The sequence below is a fragment of the Doryrhamphus excisus genome, linkage group LG16 (genome assembly GCF_037039965.1).
Source record: "Doryrhamphus excisus strain RoL-2023G ecotype Guam linkage group LG16, RoL_Dexc_Guam_v1.1, whole genome shotgun sequence".
Taxonomy (NCBI): domain Eukaryota; kingdom Metazoa; phylum Chordata; class Actinopteri; order Syngnathiformes; family Syngnathidae; genus Doryrhamphus; species Doryrhamphus excisus.
This window is the reverse complement of record NC_136372.1, coordinates 12,143,607-12,165,590: the sequence shown is the minus strand read 5'-3', so window position 1 is coordinate 12,165,590 and position 21,984 is coordinate 12,143,607. Positions and strand designations below refer to the sequence as shown.

At 40.1% G+C, this 21,984-nt stretch overlaps 1 protein-coding gene across 2 annotated transcripts; it reads left to right on the top strand.

Annotated features, from left to right (window-relative positions):
• Positions 1-274: 274 nt before the first annotated feature.
• On the top strand, positions 275-21,926 carry tlcd4b (TLC domain containing 4b). 2 transcript variants are annotated; one of them, XM_058049640.2, is made up of 7 exons: positions 275-599; positions 6,327-6,479; positions 9,494-9,583; positions 13,667-13,725; positions 13,937-14,031; positions 14,134-14,207; positions 16,581-21,926. In XM_058049640.2, exons 2-7 carry the CDS (start codon positions 6,334-6,336, stop codon positions 16,930-16,932), a joined length of 816 nt encoding a protein of 271 aa, XP_057905623.1. In that variant the 5' UTR covers positions 275-599; positions 6,327-6,333; the 3' UTR covers positions 16,933-21,926. The 2 variants fall into 2 exon arrangements, with proteins under 2 accessions (XP_057905623.1, XP_057905624.1); XM_058049641.2 differs by lacking the exon at positions 275-599 and adding an exon at positions 1,054-1,256.
• The last annotated feature ends 58 nt before the right edge of the window (positions 21,927-21,984 follow it).

Genomic DNA, 21,984 nt, shown 5'->3' with positions numbered 1-21,984 from the left:
ATACGGTTATTTATTTAATCTCATTCTGGCCACTTTGGATTTGATTTGTGGGCGCAGCTGTGTTTAAAAATATATTTTAAAATAAAACAACATCGACGGGGCTTATCAATATTTTAAAGAGGATTCAGGCCCCCTAAAATAGCCCGAATGACGCCACTGACTGTAGTAAATGTTTTTGCTTTGAAAGGGTCTTTATTCCTGTGTGGGCGTGGCCTTTGCCGGGGGCGTGTGCACGGCGAAGGGGGCGGATACTTTCATGACGTGACGAGTCGGTCCCGAGTGCTGACTGTCAACAAAATAAAAGCGAGTTTAAACTTTTGCGTCGATCTCGTTATCGGCAACACATGGCGGCGACGGGGGAGCTTTGAAAGAAAAGTCGTTAGCACCAAGTTGTAATGGTTACTCGGACTTGTTTACGTGGCACAGGAGGCTTTCTTTTCTCTCCCCTTTCCCCCCCTCCTCCTCATTGACGGGGTCGCACTGGGAGAGCTTGTAGTTTAGCCGACTTGCTAGCTGCCGTCAAGTTGTAAGAAAGTGGAGAAGACGGCTGCTCAACGAGAGCCTGTCCGACCTGCTCACACTTATGCGACGGATAACAGGTAAACTGCAGCTCGTTTTACTCCTTGCACCACATCAAATACAAAGCGCGCCGACGCTTAAGTGCTATTTTAAGTCTCATCTTTCTTTACATCTTAACGCGCATCTGCTGGCTAGCCAGCGGCTGCACAGCAACAACAGGAGCACGCATTCACGCACATAGCTTTCCAAGTAAAAACAAGTTTATCCTTTGAAAAATGTTCTTGTTAGAACGCGTTCCACGCCTATCTCGGCAGGGTTTGACGCTGTGATTAATATGGCTAATATAACCGCTGTCTGCGTGATCTCGCCATTGCCACGGTGTCTGCAATGTCTTCTATTGCGCTTTCATCAGCTGCAAAGCACGTAGAGTTATCCAATAGAAATATGTTTTTAAAACCGGACTGCGTTTGTGAGGGTGGTGTGGTGTAGCAATGCGTTAGGAAGAGCGGCGTGGGGGGCGGGGGGGTTGTGGTGATGGACGGTGGGGGAATTGATCCGTTATTATTTATGTTTAGTCGATATGTCACGGATGGCGATTTGCTGACAGCAGCAGGATAAAGCCCGTACAACAAGGTCAAATGCGGACCGGGGAGTGGATCTCCTATCCGGGCTGTCATCCGCAGTGAGGAGCGTCCGTGTTGCTTCCTCCCACGGGGCTGTGAGAAGCAGCTTGCCAGGTGAAGAATGGCCATGAATTATTCACACACATGCAGCTATACGATCATCGTGGCTCCGGAATGTGCACCGCTGCTAGACAATAAGAAGCTCTTGGGGGTGGTGCGGATCCTTGGAGCCTTCAGTCATGCCTCTGCTGTTTTGTAGAACATGCTACTTTTCTAGGGAATGGTGCATTGGCAAGCACGGTGGTGCATCCGAGCCAAATATGTAGCCTACATTGCAGCACTGGAGTGTCATTCTTGTGTTTATTAATGTTCCCTTTCCTCGAATGATTCCTTCCCGTGCTTTGTTTCACGGCAGACTTGTTTATTTAACAGTATGCATCCATGACGTAGATGCATTTAAGTGTAAATATAGAGCTTCATGCAGGCCACATGCCTGAAGTGTCATGTGCTGCCTGGTGGCGAAACTATTAGGCTACAAGACAAAGACAAATGCATACAGGAAAAGAGAGAAAAATGATGGCAAATGGGGTAACATGAATTAATCAGCATTTGCGGGATGTCTCCTGTGTGCTGTCAGACTGCAGTTTGTCATATAGAGTCTCATTACTGGACTGTTTTGTTTACTAAACTTTGGAGGATGTCTTTATTTGTGCATTACATTTATAATAATATTCACTTTGTACCATGATAGTACTAAAACAATATAGTGGAACTAACTAGTCCTGACTGGCGAGGCTCATTGGCTGTCATTCATCAGCTTGGGGGAGGAATGATCGTATTAATGATTTGACTTTTTTTGTTATTTACTTTTCTTTATTACAGACCTCGCCACATCGCAGCTCAAATTTTGTGGCTTCGCTCTTGTGTTTTTAAGAAAATAATTGAATAATTCATGCTGTTTTGTGGTTGAATATGGCCTTTTAGTAAATAAAAGTATGCACATTTAAGTAAATGTTATGCATTTTTGCCTAAATATTTTCAGGCATAACTGTGACGAAATGAATGAAAATACGTATAAGGCATTACATATTGAAATTGTGATATGTAGTAGTCTTCACTGGTCAGGCAGACAGATAGATAGATAGATAGATAGATAGATACTTTATTAATCATTCAAGAGAAAGAGACTAAGTGTCAATAATATTATTAATGTTTACTTAACAGGCAAAGTAATAATAATAACATACTAATGACATGGGCCACAGTTCCTCTCACTTCCTGTACTCCACCTATCCGGAACACATTTAGTGTAAACACACACAAGCACAAGTTTTATTTATGTCTTCAATGGTTTATTTTCTATTATTATTATTGTTATTGTTGTTATAATATCTACTATGTTGGGCTGCACGGCGCTAGAGTGGTTACTGTGCAGGCCACACAGCTAGGAGATCCGAGTTCAATTCCACCCTTGGCCATCTCTGTGTGGAGTTTGCATGTTCTCCCCGTGCATGCGTGGGTTTTCTCCGGGTACTCTGGTTTCCTCCCACATCCCAAAAACATGCTAGGTTAATTGGCGACTCCAAATTGTCCATAGGTATGAATGTGAGTGTGAATGGTTGTTTGTCCATATGTGCCCTCTGATTGGCTGGCAACCAGTCCAGGGTGTAACCCGCCTCTTGACCCTAATGAGGATAAGCGGTAGAAAATGTATGGATATTTTCTGCCCTTTGTATTGATTTGTGGACGCCAGTTACACACCATAACCCACACAGAAACTGTTGTAGATCTTTTAGAATCTGCACCTATTCAGCTGTGTCTTTCCTTCTGACACAAAGTGTTGGCTCCTTATTTTCTGTACGTTTGGCCCTGTGATTGGCTGGCGAACAGTCCAGGGTGTACCCTGCCTCTCGCCGAAGACGGCTGGGATAGGCTCCAGCATGCCGGCGACCCTCGTGAGTGTAAGCGGCGTAGAAAATGGATGGATGGACGAATGAGACCAGTGTGAATGGTTGTTTGTCCATATGTGCCCTGTGATTGACTGGCGACCGGTCCAGGGTGTACCCCGCCTCTCGCCTGAAGACAGCTGGGATAGGCTCCGGCACCCCTGTGACCCTCGTGAGGATAAGCGGTAGAAAATGAATGAATGAACGAATACTATGTTGGGTAATATGAGTGTAAAGGTGACTGCTAGCAGGCCATGTGAGGCCAATCTGCAATTTGATGCGACAAAAAAAAAAAAAAAATCCAACATCCAAATACACCACTGGAAGCAGTGCAGCCAAGAGACATGCTTTGAAATGAAGATAACAGACTTGGGAATAAATTCCTACAATTTCATGCAACAAATACTAGAATTTGAGTTGTAAATGTAGGTCAGTGCTTCTGCTAATGTTTAAGGCCAGCAGGGAATGCTGCGCTGGCCCACCACTGTCATCACAATGCCACAAGAAAGCTCTTTTGGGCGCGTCATTGTGTATCAGAAGAATGAAGCACACCACAGAAGTGTATTTGTGTTTATTTACTGTAGCTGGTTTACATGTACTCTACATTGCAATTGGTGGACAAATGTCTGGGCAGTACATCAAAGTCAGTGCAGTTATCAATGTGATGGAGTTGGATCGAATGCACCCGGTTTGTTTACGGTGGGCCAGACCTTTTAAGAGCACATTTTTCATAAGGAGGACTTCAGGCTCAAGTAGAGTACCTTGCAGATGTTGAACAAAACATCAATACCATGCACGCAGACGTTCACTTATTGATTTTTGCTGATGACACAGAGGTATGCAATATGCATTAGTACTCTTGTGTTGTGGCTTGTTGGTGTTGAAGGTTGAATATGTGCACAGATATGATGTAGATATTACTATTCATATGTATTTGGATTCATAAGCCATTACATTGCTATTTCCATACTGCTGCAACTCATAACTCATTCACAAACAAAATATATATCCATTTCACACCATCTTTCCATGTGTACTGTATCATTTGTCGTCCTTGTAGAGTCTATATCATGGCTTTAAAAGAAATCTGTTGCATTGTTTGCATATTTTATATGATTTACCGCACAAACTCTATGCCTTTCACAACTCTAATCATAGTTGAGCCGTTTTAAATAGCTTACATAAAGTCGCTGGTTGAATCAGAATTTAGCCGGTCAGAGTCCAGGCACACATGGGTCAAGGTATTTTGTAATTGCTGATAAAGGACAGAACACTTGGCTGTTAGTTATGGCATTTCTAAACTTTGTTCCGAGGTGAAAACTTTAGTTATGAGGAATTATGAGCCCCCCGATAATGTTTTTCTACTGAAAGAGACCAACCAGCTTGACCTTATAACATCAGGGGTCTTAGAAAGAGTGACTGCATGAGGCTTCACGGACATAAACAAGTTGGAAAACAGATTAGATTACAGTCTGAGCTGTTGTATACTGTTGACGTGACAGGGAAAAGTACATTGTGTGCAGGAGTGTGGAGTGTCTAAAACGTTCTGCCACAGAATATCAGCTCACATTATACCAATTTTATACAGTACATGTTGGACTGTATATTACAATGTAACCTCTGAGATTGCCGTTTGTACCATTAGTGCAACTGTCGGCCTGCTAGATGAGCGCCTCTCCGTCAAGCTAGTTGGAGATTGATTCTTGCAAATGAAAGAACAATCTGCTCTGCAGTATGACGCGATTTACTGGCCAAGATTGCGACTGCAGTTCATTCAATTTGAGCAGACGGTGAAATACCTATGAAATAAAATTTAAAAAATAACATCTGTGGCGAGCCAAATTTCATTGTGGCGGGCCGTCATGAATAAATGACTGTATGGTAAACACTGTATCTTGTATGGAGCTCCAGAGCAAGAACAATGGCAATTGAGTGTTATCTTGCATTTCCTCCATTTTAGAATTATCTCACCAACAGTGCTGTCTTTCTCTGAGGGGAAATGGCTAATTTGTGAGCTTCTGGGGCACATTACTGTATGTAGGGGTCAACATTCTTGCTGGTTGGTAAAAGAATAAATATTTATTTATAAGTCATTTAGGACCTTTATTTGAACTGTTTTTTGTTCACATTGTGTTTATGTGTTGGGTCCGCAACATATCAGCAAAGCGGCAAAAATGTTGATCACTGTTTGCCAAAGTCAAACTCATGGATGACTAAGGACACTCACGTTCGAGTAGCTGAAATTAGAGGATATTTATCCAATCCACTTTATTTATATAGCACATTTTATAAACAGAGTTTCCAAAGTGCTGCACAGACTAGTAAAATAAAAAGTAAAAATAAAATACAATAAAGGTACAAATTGAATTTAATCCAAAACTAAAAGATCCAATAAGAAATAAAATAGTAATCGATATTAAAAACAAGATTTACACATTTAACTAAAAAAAAGATTAATCAATTACATTAACTGTCATCCCTCGCTACATCATGGTTCAAATTTTGCTCTCTCACTCTGATGTGTTTTTTCCAAAATTTAATAATTATTGATCGCTGATTTGTGGTCAACTATGGCCTAAAAAATGAAAGTTATGTGTAGAATTCTGATCACTAGGCATCTGTAATGTTACATTGGTGAGACGTGACGTTATATTACATCACCTTCACACTGCATGGCTAACCTTATAGAGTGAAAAATAGATATTCCTCCCGTTCTGTGCGGAAGTGGTACATTTTGGGCTTCTTTGTCCTTTTTCCCCACTATGTGGCTAATTGATTAATCATTCGTTCATTGATTGTTTGCTGCAGCTCTAAAATAAGCCTACCATAAAAATTATGGACTTTCCATGTCTTTGTAGCGGGGTAATCTTGCAAGCTCAACACATCAAATAGTTGTTTTCCAAACTGTTTCATAAAATGTGAGTGGTGTACTCACTTTTGTGAGATACTATGTATTTGTAATATTTTTTCACATTTTTTTCTCCCACATTCTGCTGTATACATTAATAATATTTCTGTCTCTGCCATACTGATTTTTCCTCAGTGTTTTGTTATGCTGCTCGTCTTCCACCACAGCAAAGCACTCTGCTTGTCAGGCACTTCCAGTATGTTGTGGGTCCTCGTATTTGTATTCACTTTGTCTCATTCATCTGTTCCTTAAAGCTTCAATAAATCTAGTGGTTACTGTCTTTAGGAAGCACCACCGTCCTCTGTTGACCCTCTCTTCTGTCGTCATTAGGTGAGGGATGGAGATGAGAGAGTTGACCGTGGTAGCTGGAAGCTTTGTTGGTTTCCAGCTACTGTTTTCGGTGGCCAGTCCTTTACTCTCTTCCGCCATCGCGCCAAGTTATGGATTGCTGCCTCCCACCAAGCACACAGAGTGGAACTCCAGGTGAGTCACAGGAACCAGTTGTTCGCAAGTCATTTTTCTGCAAGTCCGAGTCAAGTCTCCTGTGCTTGTAATGAGCACATTTTATTTGCTCATTACAGTGTATATGTATATACGTATATGTACATACAAAAAGAATCAATAACAGCTTAAAAAGTCCAACATAAAATTCACAACAAAAAGAGTTTTAGAACATGCATACTGTGGCATATCTTTTTACAACACAAGACCAGAGCTAATCAAATTAACCAAGCTGTTATACTGAGATAAGATGCTAACCATCGAAACAAACATTAACTTTCACAACTGACGTATCTGGGTGTTTTCAGATGCCTGATAAAGTTTGATGCGGTCAACACAGAGACAGTTATCTTTCTTTCGCAGACGTTGCATTTAGGAACTCCTTTTAATTTTGATAAACCTTTTGTAGTCCCAATGTGACCACTAATGGCACAATAGATGCTGGATGTTTTGTCTGTGTATTTTTCTGTATGGTGGTTGCTGTGTGGAAGAGCGATAGTAATGGTCAGCTCGAGTCTTAAGGCTTTCTGTGTGGCGACTTAAGTGCAACTCCAGTCCGGATCCTAGCCATGCATTCCCATTCAATGCCTGGTAGAATGTTTTCCAGCCATATAAAACACCAAAAATTACTTTTTATATTTACAAATCAATTAAAATAGACTAAACATACGCATTTAGTCAATCAGTGGATGACACAGTGGCTACAATGTCCAAGCTCGGCATAATTCTAGTCCTAATTAAAGAGTAGCATTTGTCAGTCCACACAGGTATCATATAATTGTAGTTGCACATTACTTACAGACACAGTCTCTAAGTCAGAAGCCTTTTAGGAAGTATTCCATAACAAAAAATGTGTCTGGTATGCTCTGTATAATGAATTTGTGTGTCCAATTGCATCACAAGCTCAACTAAATGAATTATTGCCTTGACTAGGTGTCGGCAAACTACCAACAACTTCAAGGCAGCGTATATTAAATTACTATAAATACAGTATTTCCCTTACTATAAGTCATAGGACCATAAGAATGAAGTGCAATTTATAGTCCGGAAAATACAGTTAGTCATTCTTCCCATCAGTTTTTCATGGTGGCAACCACTGCATGTGGTCCAACCCCGCTTGAGTGCACACTAGCAACTTGCACCATAGCATGGTACAATGTACTCTCCACACTGAATGGAGCCTTTCAGTGACCATTTTTACTTTGCATTAGGACAAAAGACCCAAACCCTTTGATTCAGCTGAATTTCACTGGATTTAGTACTTACTTTAGTACTTAGCATAAAACTAAAGTACTTGGATGGATTCGTACTACAACTTCCTGACAGAAGTGACCATGTAAGCAAATAAGGGTGTTTTTGATGAAGCAGCAGCTCTGTCGGAGATGCACCCTCATGTGTCAAAGCATCGTCATTCCACGTAAACATAGCTGTGATCCAAACACAGCAAACAGAGAGGTTGAAGTTCAGTGGGAGGAGGGGCGGGGGGCAAAGCTGCAGGTTATAGTTGCATAACACGCTACACTGACTCCACATTATTAGATTCCTCCCAGTTAAAATTTAAAAAGCATGGGGTTCTTTCTCGTATAGTCCACAACAACTTAAAGGGCATGCACTGGTGGGTGACTGCATAGTGGCCAGCCATTGCATAATCAGCCAGCTTTCAACTTTGTTTGTTATGTAACCATTACTTAAGTGGAAGGAGGAAGGCAACATGTTCAAAGAAAGACGTGCATGTGTAACGAGCATGCCCAAAGTTAATAGACGGTTCAGTCACCTTGAATTTTCATAATACGTGTCCACCCTCATTTTTACAACCAGATGTCCTTATTTGTCAATGAAAGTCATGTTGCATAGCAATCCCAGACAGGATATTGACTCTTCTTCCCACCTTGTAAAGCTCCCATTGGTCTGTGAATTATACTAGCTTTAATCAGAGGCTGCTTGTTTGCAGATTAGGACTCATTCTGATTGTCTTATGGTTTCCCTGATGCATAGGCGGCCCTGTTTTTAATTAGGGTTATTAGAATTGGGGATGATCGATATTGGCATTTTTGCTGAAAATTGATATGTTGATGTTGTCCAACTTTCAAATTCCGATACCAATATCAGCCGATACCAATACCGATAGGTGTAACATGACTTATTTCCTATGGTGGAATGAACATATATGTGTTGTGTACGGCATCGGTATCTGGAAAAAATGTTATACCGATATCAACAAATTTTTTTGGCGATTTATAATTATCGGACATCCCTAATTATAATTTGATTTGTCATAATTTTTTTCCAAGAAATTGAGGAAGAGTAGATTTGATATAAATTTAGGCCAGCACAAAAACAATTTTCGAGCTGTTCGCCCTCGCTCGTAAACAATTTCCAATTGAACTGACTGTGTAGTAGCATCTCTGTACAATAGGTGGCATAAATCTACTTTTTCTACTTTAACGTCATACAGACATGTCTGTTAGAGAATAATTCAGACATTTCTTCATTCTCATTTTCAAAAAAGCGGCCAGCCACAAATCAAATGACTTTTTCTGGTTATATTGTACATTGGAGACTACAGCTGCAACAAATAATCAATTATTAATTGGTTAATCAACAACTATTTTGGGATTCAATTCATCGCTTTGTGACTTAAGCATCTGAAATGTGAGGTTTTTCATTTCCTTAGTCCATGAAAAGCATGTAGCTTTGTATTTTAGGCAAAACCAATTATTCACACACAAGCTTTGACTTTGGAAAACAATGATGGACTTTTCTGGTATGTTATGGACCAAACAACCACTAACTGTCTGTGTTTGGATCATATTGATTTAGTCCATCTCGGGACAAACCAATTACTTTATTAGTCGAAACAGCAAGCCTCAGATTAGTCAACGACAAGCCCGATCTGGCCTGCTGCCGTCCATGACTACACGTTTCTGAAACTGACTGGTGACTTGTCAACCCATTTGTTGCTACTAATGCAATGATTTGCATGTGTTTTGTCTCAGGTTGGTGTCGACTGTCCATGCTCTGGTTGTGGGATTCTTTTGTTTGTATATCCTGTGGTTTGACGATGTAGTCAACGCCAATCCTGTCTGGTAAGAGAAAACATATAAGTGTCATGACAACACATGATGGGATATGTGAGACATTACTCATTAATTCACCCTTGCCAACCTCCCGCCCTTCACCATGTCAAGTATAAGGGAGTGCGGCAAAGAAAACGAAAACCGTCACCACGGATGTGAAACTAAACAATGCAAAAATGCTCAGAAAGGGTAGAAACAACATTGGGTGTATGCCTAGTGTTGATCTGTCATCAATTAACTCTCATCAAGGATAAGGATGGTATCCTTGAACTATGTGCAAGGATCTGTTCCTATGCAAACTCGTTTTTATTTAAATCATTCAATACCAGCCATTTTTCAAGACATCCCTTTCAGTGACCTATTGACTGATTTTCAGAATACAGACTATTGTGGTCTATGGTTATGGAAACATGGAATCTACCAAAAGAAAGATTAGACTGTCGTTTTTCATCAGAAAAATTAAGTTTGCTTCTACCTTTTTCCATTCTGTAGTAATCAGCAGTAGAACACAGGCAAGTTTCAGGGATATATCAGTTCCTAACAAAAAAAAGGGAGAAAGACAGCTGTTTGTGAAGAGATACATTTCAAGCTTCATTTTCACTTTGACACAAGTGTTTTGCTTTTGTGATGGCTCAAATATCAAAACAACCACAACACAAACAATACCAAAAGGGGTTGTTTAACATCAAAATAACAATTTCTTTCCAAATATAACTATTTACAGTTTTTACATTTGGAACTAGACTGGGACTGCACTGTGGCCCAGTGGGTTCAATTCCCATCTCGGGCATGGAGTTTGCATGTTCTCCCTATGTGTGCGTGCGTTTTTTCCGGGTACTCTGGTTTCCTCCCATATTCCAAAAACATGCTAGGTTAATTGGCGACTCCAAATTGTCCATAGGTATGAATGTGAGTGTGAATGGTTGTTTGTCTATATGTGCCCTGTGATTGGCTGGCCAAAATGGATGCATGGAACTTAACTGGGTGTGCCCACATGTGTATATGTGTTAAAATGTCCCTGCAATGCATAAGCTTTTGCATGCTACACTCCTCCACACTCTGTAATTTCCTTCTTGCTGTCGTGTGTTTTTACCTGCAAAAGATCCATGCCGAGCGCTTATTAAATGCACTTCTGCCACCTTGTGGCCAGTGACATCTTTTTGTGTGCACTTGCACCTAGTTTTTTTCCTCTTGTGCAAAAAAAAAAAGCAAAAGACATAAATATGTGTTTGGTATTGAATGAGTTTGTGTTTAATCTTTTTATGACTATGTTCTATGGTCTTCAAATGTTTAAGAATGTTCTCACTTCCTTCCTCCAAGCCTGGTTTCTCTCTTCCCCTTCCTCTCTTTTGCCACCTCTTCTTCTCCCAGCACGCTAGACTAGAATCCTACCAACAAGGCTCCTTTTCATAGCACCAATCTTCTGCACCCTCTCCTCATGTGTCCCAAACACCATGCTCGCCTCTCTCTGTCAAATTAATGCAGCGCACCTCCTTCTCTCTTATTGTCTGCCGTTGGCCCCGGCCAGCATTGCACTGGAGTGAAAGAGGGAAGAAAAAGCAGTGGGTGTATGGTGGGGCACCGGGGGTTCGGCTAAGAAGGAAAGGGGACAAAAGAAGAGGGAATCGAGCTGCATCTGCTTGAACTGGAATTCATGATTTAATTTCTTTCAGGGGGTGATTTAGTTACAAAACTATTTTAATTTGCTTCTCCAGTTTGAGTTGAGCAGACTTGAGGTTGAGACACTTGTTTGATAGAATTTCTCAGCATTTCCACCAACGCTAACTGCATTTCAAAACAAATTTCCTTGCAACACCGGAGCGGTGAAAGCAATAATTCTTCAGCCAGTCAAATTGCATTGCATCATCATTGAAAGCCACGGTGGTACAACAGCAACATTGTTCTGCCTGCTGCTGCTTGAGTGGCGACAGCCTGGCAGTATAATCCATTAACTTGAAATTCTGGGTGTTAAATAAATAAAAGATGTTGATTTTAAAAGAGGTCACATGACATTGTGTTTTTGTTCATCTTTAAATTCATGATACCTGTGCCACGTTCCCCCTCTGTCTTTTGAATTGCTGTTTTTTTATTAGTTAAATAATTAAATAGAGCGAGCAGTGCTGAGTCGGTTCAAAGTGTCAGAGAAAGGGAGGACGGTGGATGAGTGCACCATCGCTGCATCGCATTTCTGTAGCGCCGTCTCAAACTCAACTTACTTGAGTGCTGCTGGAGGGAGAGACTGTGTGAGGCTGATATATTTCAGTATTTCAAAAATATAGCTGCATTAAAACATTGCTGGGAGTGATTCCGGCTTCCCAGCATGCTTTGCCGCACTTCATTCATTCATTTTCTACCTCTTATCCTCATGAGGGTCGTGGGGGTGCTGGAGGCTATCCCAGCTGTCTTCGGGCGAGAGGCGGGGTACACCCTGGACTGGTCGCCAGCCAATCACAGGGCACATATAGACAAACAACCATTCACACTCACATTCATACCTATGGACAATTTGGAGTCGCCAATTAACCTAGCATGTTTTTGGAATGTGGGAGGAAACCGGAGTACCCGGAGAAAACCCACGCATGCACGGGGAGAACATGCAAACTCCACACAGAGATGGCCAATGGTGGAATTGAACTCCGGTCTTCTTGCTGTGTGGCCTGCGCGCTAACCACTCTGTGCAGATGCGTTGCCACACTTGTTTTCAGAAAACATAACAAAATGTGTTAATGTAGTTACATACATATGTCATTTTGGTGTTTGCCAGCAGACTATCACACACTGTCAGATTCATCCTAGTGAATCTGTAAATTAATACAATAGGTCAATTAATAAGGGCGGGTCACACTCTGAAAGCACCAGAAGTCAATCAGACAGAGCTGACTGCTATTCGAGCTCTGGGCACAATTGTAAGTGCAGTTTATTATTAATATTAATATAAATTTCTATAAATTATAATAATTATTAAGAAATAATAATAATATTATATGTTATTTCTCATATATTCATTCATTTTCTACCGCTTATTCCTCATGAGGGCCGCAGGGGATGCTGGAGCCTATCCTAGCTGTCTTTGGGCGAGAGGCGGGGTACACCCTGGACTGGTCGCCAACCAATCACAGGGCATTTCTCATACAACATACAGCAAAATACTAAGCAGTAACGGTGCCGGATTTCACCAATTTAGGTTCTATTTTGATGTATCTAAGAGCATAACCTAAATTAACACCCAAGTCATCCCCACTATGTACAGAATACATAGTAAATACAGTAATTCAATAATAAATAAATGGATGAGTAATAAGAAGGGGTGTTGCAAAGGAGAGAGATAGAGCCTTAATTGAGAGGAAAAAGTCTCAATGAGTATCACTGTCTATTTCGTAGGAGCAATCCTTGAACATGTTCAAGGATTTATTTATTTATTTATTACAGTCCCAACAACTTCAACCAAGAGTTTCTGAGCAGAATTTTTACTTCACTTTCCTTTTCCTTGACGCAGCGACGTGGGTGGTACAATGAAGGGAAAAAAAGTGAACTAAAAAGTAACATTGTCCTCCAACATTATTCTACCTATGTATCTGTGCTGTATTTCTTTTTATACAGTATTAATAATGGCAGCGCAGGAAGACTCGCCTGTGCATGCATAATTCAAAAATTCTCTTGGCAGTGGCATAAAATTGAATGTGAATTGAGGGTCATCTGCAGGAGAACATGAGCCACTGACCACTATGAGTGATTGTGTTTTTTTTTAAAGTCCATGCGAATATGGGTTCAGTTACAGTCCTTCGCTATACGACACCTGTGACCGCCGTCAGGATCAGGTGTCTTATGTAAGCCTCATTACGTTGTACGGATGCTATTTGCAAGGATTCATAAGGTCACGGCTGTCGATGATGCAGATACGATATAAAAGTTTTGAAGTACTGTGTTTTGTTATCTGTTTCACAGTAGCTGTCAAAGTTCATCAGCATCAGACAATCACTCTTGAATGAATTCAATTCGAATGAGATTCATGATTAGTGTGATGAGTTGATTACTGATTGCACCAACCTTTTTTTTTTTTTTTTTAATACCCTGTTCTTTTCCATTCCACAGGGGGGACCCCAGTATGGTCAAATTGAATGTAGCCATAACGTGTGGCTACCTGCTGTATGGTGAGCTGCTATTGAACTATTTTACCATCAGTCTGTATTATTGACTGGCAGCTACTTCACACTGCAATGCCCTTGATCTATTAGTAAACCTGGACATGATATCTAGATGACCCTTTCTTGTGTATATAATGATATTTGTCACTTAAATGTATGCAAATTTATTCTTCTTTGTCAATCTTTTAATAGATATCTGTTTTGTTTTTTTTTACAGATCTTGTGCTGTTAGCATGTAATTGGAGCACTATGGGGGACAGCTTTTTTGTCTGTCACCACTTGGCGGCGCTCTATGCATATGGATATGTGTTGGTAGGGCTTCTTTTTATTGAGTTAAATAGTGCCACTGTTTTTGTACATCTTTACATGAGTGATTTATATTTGTGATAACTTGTGCGTTTTGGGTCATTTCAGACACGCGGCGTCCTTCCCTACTTTGCCAATTTCCGTCTCATTTCAGAATTATCCACGCCATTTGTGAACCAAAGGTGAGTCCCGTCCATTTTTTTCTTCCCACCCAATTCACATTATAAAATATCAGTGGTAGTCAGTGTACTCTACGAGTGGGTAGCACGCAGGCCACACAGCTAGGAGACCCGAGTTCGATTCCACCCTCGGGCATCTCTGTGTGGAGTTTGCATGTTCTCCCCGTGCATGCGTGGGTTTTCTTCGGGTACTCCGACTTCCTCCTCCTTCCAAAAACATGCTAGGTTAATTGGCAACTCCAAATTGTCCATAGGTATGAATGTGAGTGTGAATGGTTGTTTGTCTATATGTGCCCTGTGATTGGCGGAGGATAAGCGGTATTTTTCAATAACATTGATGATGACATAATATATGCACAATGTCAGGGGTGTCCTAGCAGACATTTTGTCAACATTACATGTAAATATAAGTTATATAAATATAATATATTTAAATATAATATTATATAAATTTAATATAAGTGATAAATAGTTAAAGAAAAAATATTTGACAGCATATTGTTCTCATGAACTTTGGTCTCTGCTCTTTTTTTCTTATTTTTGCTGTCGTTATTATTTAAAAAACATTTTTTTTTAATTCTTGTAATGTCATGACTTTATTCTGGTAATATTTTGACCATTTTTTTATTTTTTAGCATACAACTATATTTTGTTTTGGGTTTTTTCTCTGAATATTATAACTTTTAAAAATGTAACATTTTTTCTTTCATATTTCAACTCAATGCTACTAAAAATACATAATTTTTTTCCTCTCGATTTCTTTGTCATTGGAATACATTTTCATTGTTGCTATTTAATCTTTCTTCTTGTACATTTTTTTCTCATAATTATGACTTTACTCCCATAATATTTTGCCTTTTTTTCATAACATTAGAACTTTTTCTGCAACATCATTTTCCAAAAGTTACAACTTTGTTGTTTTGTTTGTTTCTCAAAATATTACGATAAAAAAGTATTTTTCTTTAATTATGAATAATAATTAATTTATAAATAATAATGTAAATAATAAATAATTTTGCATCATAATTTTATGATCTTCTAATAAAATTCAGGCTTTTTCTTGCTGGATGACAATTTTGACTTAAACAAAAGTATACTGTATCCTCTCACATTCGTGATTCAGCTGTTTTTTCCACAAATACAAACCTACTGTGTGTTTATTGTGTGCAGGGAGAAGCTGATTGTTTTGTCTTTTCACTGTTAAAATGAAAGTAAACTTCCCGACGGTGTCATATCCTGTAAAAACATGTTGTAGCAGTCAGGCATCGAACCACAGTATTATCATATTTATGTTGTGGTTTTAATTTGATGCAGTGCTTTTCTTGGTTTTCTATATTAGTAAACGATAATAGTATTAGGTAACTATAACTTGAACAGATTCGGTTCAGTGAAATTAGACCTTTTATCATGAGGTGTCCGCTCCAAACATTGTTTATTATTACAAGCTTGTCAGCAAGTTGTTAATTAAAACAAAGTAACAACAAGCCAATGTTGTCTTGATGGCTGTGGTTAAAACACAATGAATGGATGGGTGAGCAGTTGACACATCAGTTGTTACAAAGTCAGACTTGCTATTAAATGTGCAGCAGCACGTACTTGGGTGTCTGACAGGGACAGTATCGCTATCTGATGTTAGTGTGCAGACAATGTGCTGTGATCCTCACTTTTGGCCTATGAATAATTCATAATACCCATAAAAATAGCTGGCTTGACGTTGATGTTCTCCTCTGATTATGGATGAACATTTGCAATAAAAGTGACTCTACGAATTTTATGTTAGATATATATACATACACATGTAAAAATATTTGGATTTCTTTAACAATAGTACATATATGTGGTACATTTTACCCGTGTTATCACATATTGTTGTCCCTCATTTATCACTGTTAATTAGTTCACTGTTAATTGGACCACAAAGTAGTATTTTCCAGAATTCCAGTATTTTCCAGAATTTTTTCATAAAGTATAAAGTATTACCATTATTATTAGAGCCCTCTGGAAATGAAATAACACCCCTATAGTCACCTTTACACTCCTGTTGTGCTTTGTTTACACCACATTGTGCAACACTAATGCGCAAGCTACGGGATCATTGCAGGGACATAAGAGATGGCCGCAGCTTATAGCATATAGCAAGCTAACGAGCTAACTTGTTATCCTCCAATTTATTGGTTCTGAACTGAAAGTGTTTCAAACAGAGTGACATAGAAGGACAAAGTAAGAAGTTAAAAATTTACCACTTCCACACAAAATGGGAGGAGATTTTTTTGTGTGAAGGTAATGGAATGGAAGGTGCTGTTTCATCAATAACCAAAACAGCTATTTTCTTCATTGCACTTATAGCTGTAATGTTCTTCACTGTTATCCCTCCAGGTGGTTCTTTGAAGCATTAAAGTACCCCCGCTCACACAGGATGGTGGTAATAAACGGCGTCGCTATGGCAGTGGTCTTCTTCCTGGTGCGCATTGCTGTCATGCCATCCTATTGGGCCAGCGTATTTGCCACATTCGGCACTGCAGACTTTGAACGCCTGGGCTTGGGCGCCCAGGTGGCCTGGATCACATCCTGTGTGGCGCTGGATATCTTAAACACTATCTGGATGTACAAGATCACTCGTGGCTGCTACAAGGTGTTGACTGGAACGAAAGGTCGCAAGGCGAAAGAAGGAGTGGAGGCATCCAGCTGGGCGGACAAGAAAAAGCTTGCCAACAACCACACGGACTAAAAGACAGGAGAGGAACACATGCCGGGGAAGGAGGCTGCACATCCGGGACCCCGTGTCTATCGTTCAAATCCTAAACCTCAGCCCTGGATCTTCCTGAAGTCAGCCAGTGGAGCGGGCTGTAAGTCCTCAGGTTCAAACCCTGACACTTGCGGACTGCCCTTTTGACTCAATTAAGCACCAGCCTTTGCAGCCTCAGTGATATTTCACCGGCAGATTAGCATTCTTCTGCTTTTTTGTTGCAGACACAGACATTTTTAACCTGCATCCTGCCACTTCCCTCTACTTGCATTCATTCACCATTTGCAGCCCCTCATCTCCATCTCCACCTTTCAGTCTCCTCTCACATCAACCAAAGCCCAATCCTCTGAAGTGCCTGTGAAAGACAGGAAAGCAATAGGCTAGTCGAGGTTGAACAAGACCACACTTTATCAGCTAAATCCTTCCACTCTGCAGGCCCTTTTCTACTCCGCCCAAACTGCAGGAGATGTAGCACTTGAGGCCCGTACTACGTTTGCAAATCTACAGGGCTCTTGTCTTTAAACTCACAAGTCCTCACTTAACAAGGAAGAACACCATAATGCCTCGTCTACAGTATTTCCTGCTGTGGCACCTTGCCTTTATCACCAGCCATGACCCCGCCCCCTGTCCCCCATTTGGAATCCTCTAATTGTGCATAACGTCAAACCCTAGCCTGTCTGAGTTCCATGGTTTACTCACAATACATCCATCACGTCATCTGCCTCACTGGATTGGGCTTCACTGTCCAGCCTTAAGCTGTTTTTTTTTATTACAGTGGTACCTCGGTTTTTGTTATTAATCAGTTCCAAATGTTTGGTCAAAAACTGAAGGAATTTGTCCCATAGGAAATCCAATTAATTCATCAATCATTGAGAATAATAATCTTTTTTGGCCCCATGGCGGGTTATTTAGTGTTTGCATTCAATAAAAAATTGACATGTTTTGACAAGTGCTGTGCTGTACGAAAATTAAGAGAATGTAAATCAAATTAATTTGCCCCAAAATATGGACAAAAAATTAATTGTATTGACAATGTTGATGCAGACTTCCCATACAGTCTGGCTAGAGCTAATTCAATTTTGTTTCTCATCTTCTTTACCAAAGTGCTGGCACACGCAACTTTTTTGTCCCCCATGGAGTGTTATTTAGCGGTCGCGTTCAATAAAAAATGCACAGATTTTTGCCGAACTAATCAGCACAGGGTAAAATGGACTAGTTTGTTACGTTCAATGCTGTACAAAAACCGAGGTTTGACTGTGTTTTCTTCTACCTCCCCTCTCCACCCCCCCGCCTTATGACATCTTATGACATTTATTTTTTTAAACATGTTTCCCTCTCTACTGTGAATGTAGTGTTTGAAATAATATCACGGCTTGTGTGAGCTTTTCTTCACCCCCGTCCCTTTCGACAGGCGCAGCGAAACAAGTGACTTTCCCGTCAGTAACTCTTTAGAAAGTACCGTAATCAAGGTGGAGCCCAGTACATGAGGGTCATTTGTCTCCCCGTCTTCAGTCAGTATTGTATCGGATGCCCTGCTTTAACATCCATTTGGTTGCAGAATTTCACCAAGCAATACGATGTCTTTCAAAAAAGAGATGTTTTGTTTTCTCATTCATTTTCAATGTATCACTCTATTGAATGTGGCAATCTGCATGTTGGTATTTATTTTCCGTACTTCTATAAAGCATGGCGACATGATCAGTCACCTTTCCGCCAAGCGGTACGCTTCAGATTGCTACGCTTCGGATCAGGCTTGCATTTCCACAGCGGAGGATAAAATAATATAGTAGATGCCCGCACAGTTTCCAATCAGTATTCATGCAAATTAGTGGATTTTTTGTTAGTTTTTGTCAGTCGTTCAATGCACCATAGTTTCCACAGTGTGGATTATGTAGCCACGGTTTGGAGAAACGCCTTATCTAACCTGTTAGCCTCGAGTGCTGGGGTGTCCAAACGTTTTCCATCAAAAGCCGCATACTGAAAATCAAAGGATGCGAGGGGCCACTTTGATGTTTAATTTTTTTTTTCAAAAAGGCGAAAAAAATTATATCCTGTATATATTTCACGTCAGAGCTTTCTTTTATGAATAGTTATATCAACATTTCATTTTGTTGAGTTTTTTTTCTTTAAATTTGCTGTAAGCCAATGAAAAACAGGCCCTCTGGACATGAAATAACACCCCTATAGTCACACTTTGGACACCCTTGCTTGCTGTAGTGCTAGTCTCACAACCAGGCTAAAGGCTACACCGTGACTCCGATTCCACCTGTTCGTCAATCATCTTCCATTGTAATTCAGTCATGGTGAGTACCTACTATTAACTTTAAATACATTTAATAAGTGTGTGAAGCATATTAAACCTGGATTGGACAATGGCAATTGATGAGAAAAGGGGAGGGTTCTAAAGCTGAATCTAACCTAACAATTCCAGTCAATTCCAGTGTATAAGTTGCAGGTGCCTACCTCATATTGCCTATATTGTCGATGAGGACCTGTCACCTCTTTATTTGATGAGCTTGTCAACCAACTGGAAATTGCAGGAGGTCATTACTCAGTGTAAGTCGGACTCACTGTCATCTTACAAACAACATTAAAGTCATCACACAGCAATTCAACACTCAAACATACCTCAGCGATATACAAACATATACCAATACGAATTTAACAATTTTTTCCCATAATGTCAGAGGACCCAGAGCCCCAAACCAAAAGGGAGACTGATGTCATTGCAGAACCCCAATAACTGCATCGCTCAGGCGCAATGCCTTATGGGAAAACTCATATCAGGACATGTTTGTATAATGTCAGATGCACCTTTTGAGTGTTAAGTTGTTGTGTGATGAATTTGTTATAGTTTGAAAGATGGCAACGTGAATCAAACTGTGATGTTGTTATACTGTTGTATATAATGAAAGCCTGCCATGTCCAATGGGTTGACAACGTCATTGTGATTGGTTCCTGACGAAAAGAGCTACCATTCCCTCACTGACAGTGACAGTATTTAAACAATTTGTAGTAGTTCTCAAGTAAAGGAGATGCCACAAAATCAGAATTTAGCCATAAATTAGCTGCACTGTATCAAAGTTTAAGAAACAAGTATAGACTTATTCACTGGAAATTACACTATAACAGTCACTGTTATTACAAATGTCGATCCAAAATCAGAAACCATGAAGCTAAACAGGAGGGGCTGGAACTAGCCGTGTGTCAAAATTTATTGACACATGTGGCATTAATTTGCAGCTTTTGTTGGTGGTCACGGACCATAACCCCCGTGAAAAGTGGTGCACCAGTTTGAAATCTCATAAAAAAATCAATTGATCGTACCCTTTTGAGAGGAAATGCATACCGAACCGAACTGAGCCGTACCGCTAGGTAGAAATGATGCCGTTGACATATTTCTATGTCGGTATAGATACATGTAAACTATACAAGAATTGCACCTATTGCTGTGAACATAGCGAACGCATGTACTTGTATACTTCCTTCTCCTCGCCCTGCATGCATGACAGTAGCTACGCTGGTGCTCTAACTGGATGGCTAACTAACACACACATACCAGGAAGGACCGGGAAGAGATACTAGAAGTCAATGGAAGGCCATGGGGTGACCCTGCACATAGACCAGTCTTTAAAAGATCGGGTTGCCCTCTGCATGTTTCCTTTTGTGGGGGAATGTTGGTGTTTTTAGTGGGAAACTTAGAAACAAAAAAACAAGCACACTCCCTGTGGAGCAATAACTCTTGACCTCCTGGATTTCTGTCTGTCACCACAGAGGAGAGGCTGACACATCCGGTGCCTTTTTACAGAAACATGGACTCACGTTTTGATAAGCATGACCTTTCTAATGACTATCCGCTGATATGATTGTCATTTATGTATTCCATGTGTATACCCCGTGTATATATATTTTTATAATCTGCCTGCACAACGATTAATCCGGCCAAGTATTAATATAATCCAAAGATGATCAGGGAGGCTGTCATGTGATTGTTCTGTTGGCCTCTTCGGGGACGGAGAGGGCCACGTCTCCATGAATGTTGTCATCGGTTTAATGAGCGGCATTACAGTATCCATCCAATGGAGATGTTTTTTTTTTTTTTTGAGGTCTGTAACGTAGAGATGATGAAACGGTAGGCTAAGGGCTCACTGCTTTTAGCCGCCTCAAAGCTGTGAATAGAACACAACTAATAGAATGACTACAAATATATAAAAAAAAAAAAAAAAGGCGCTTGCACAAAGTCATCATGAAAGGACTGGACTGGTGAAATGTTCTTGTCAGGGTTCTTTTCTTCTTTGTTTGGAATTCTAATCTAAAACAGCTGTATACGTTGTGCTTTATGCCATATGTCGGGGTTGTTCAAAAATCAATTGGCTGCTATTGTTGTAAGGCAATGAAATGAAGTGTGAACTGTTTATCAGGTTTGAAAACCACTTTGCCTTTGTTTCTTTGGGGCGGAGATATTATGAGGACTATATTGAATACACTAGATCTGCTCTGGCATTATTTCTCGTGGACGTCCGCCCACCCGGATGGTCGTTCTAAGGTATATTTGGAAAAAAAGCAGCATTAAAAGTTTGGTACTTAATTGGAAGATGGTTAACCGGGTACACAATGGCATTCAATGGCTTGAATTACAAAGTCACAATCAGGACATTTGTATACAAACCTAATTAATTGCATTATAACTGGAAATGTTGTAGACAAATTGATAATCTAATCAATTTAACATTTTTAATGAACTGCCGGTGTGTCTTGTGTTTCCTGTATTTTTTTTTTAATGCAATGCAATCTTTTTTTTTGTTTTGTTTCTTTTGTAGATTTTTATTTTCTGTGTGAAACAACCCAGACCACAGCACCGAGGCTTTTGGGTTATTTCTCTTAAGACGTGGATGTACTGATTGTTATCTACAATGAGATGAAAACTTGAGATTTACTTGAAAGTGTTCTTCAATAAAGTTGAAGGCGAAGAGAAACTGATGGTTTTTTTGTCATTGTGGCTCAACGTGACGTGTTGGTGCTCTTCAACTAGCG

Excerpts from the sequence above, each read along its gene's own strand:
- tlcd4b (XM_058049640.2), top strand. The coding sequence starts at position 6,334 with ATGGAGATGAGAGAGTTGACCGTGGTAGCTGGAAGCTTTGTTGGTTTC. Across the intron at positions 9,584-13,666 it reads GTCAACGCCAATCCTGTCTG|GGGGGACCCCAGTATGGTCA; the intron begins GTAAGAGAAAAC and ends TCCATTCCACAG. Across the intron at positions 14,032-14,133 it reads ATGCATATGGATATGTGTTG|ACACGCGGCGTCCTTCCCTA; the intron begins GTAGGGCTTCTT and ends GGGTCATTTCAG.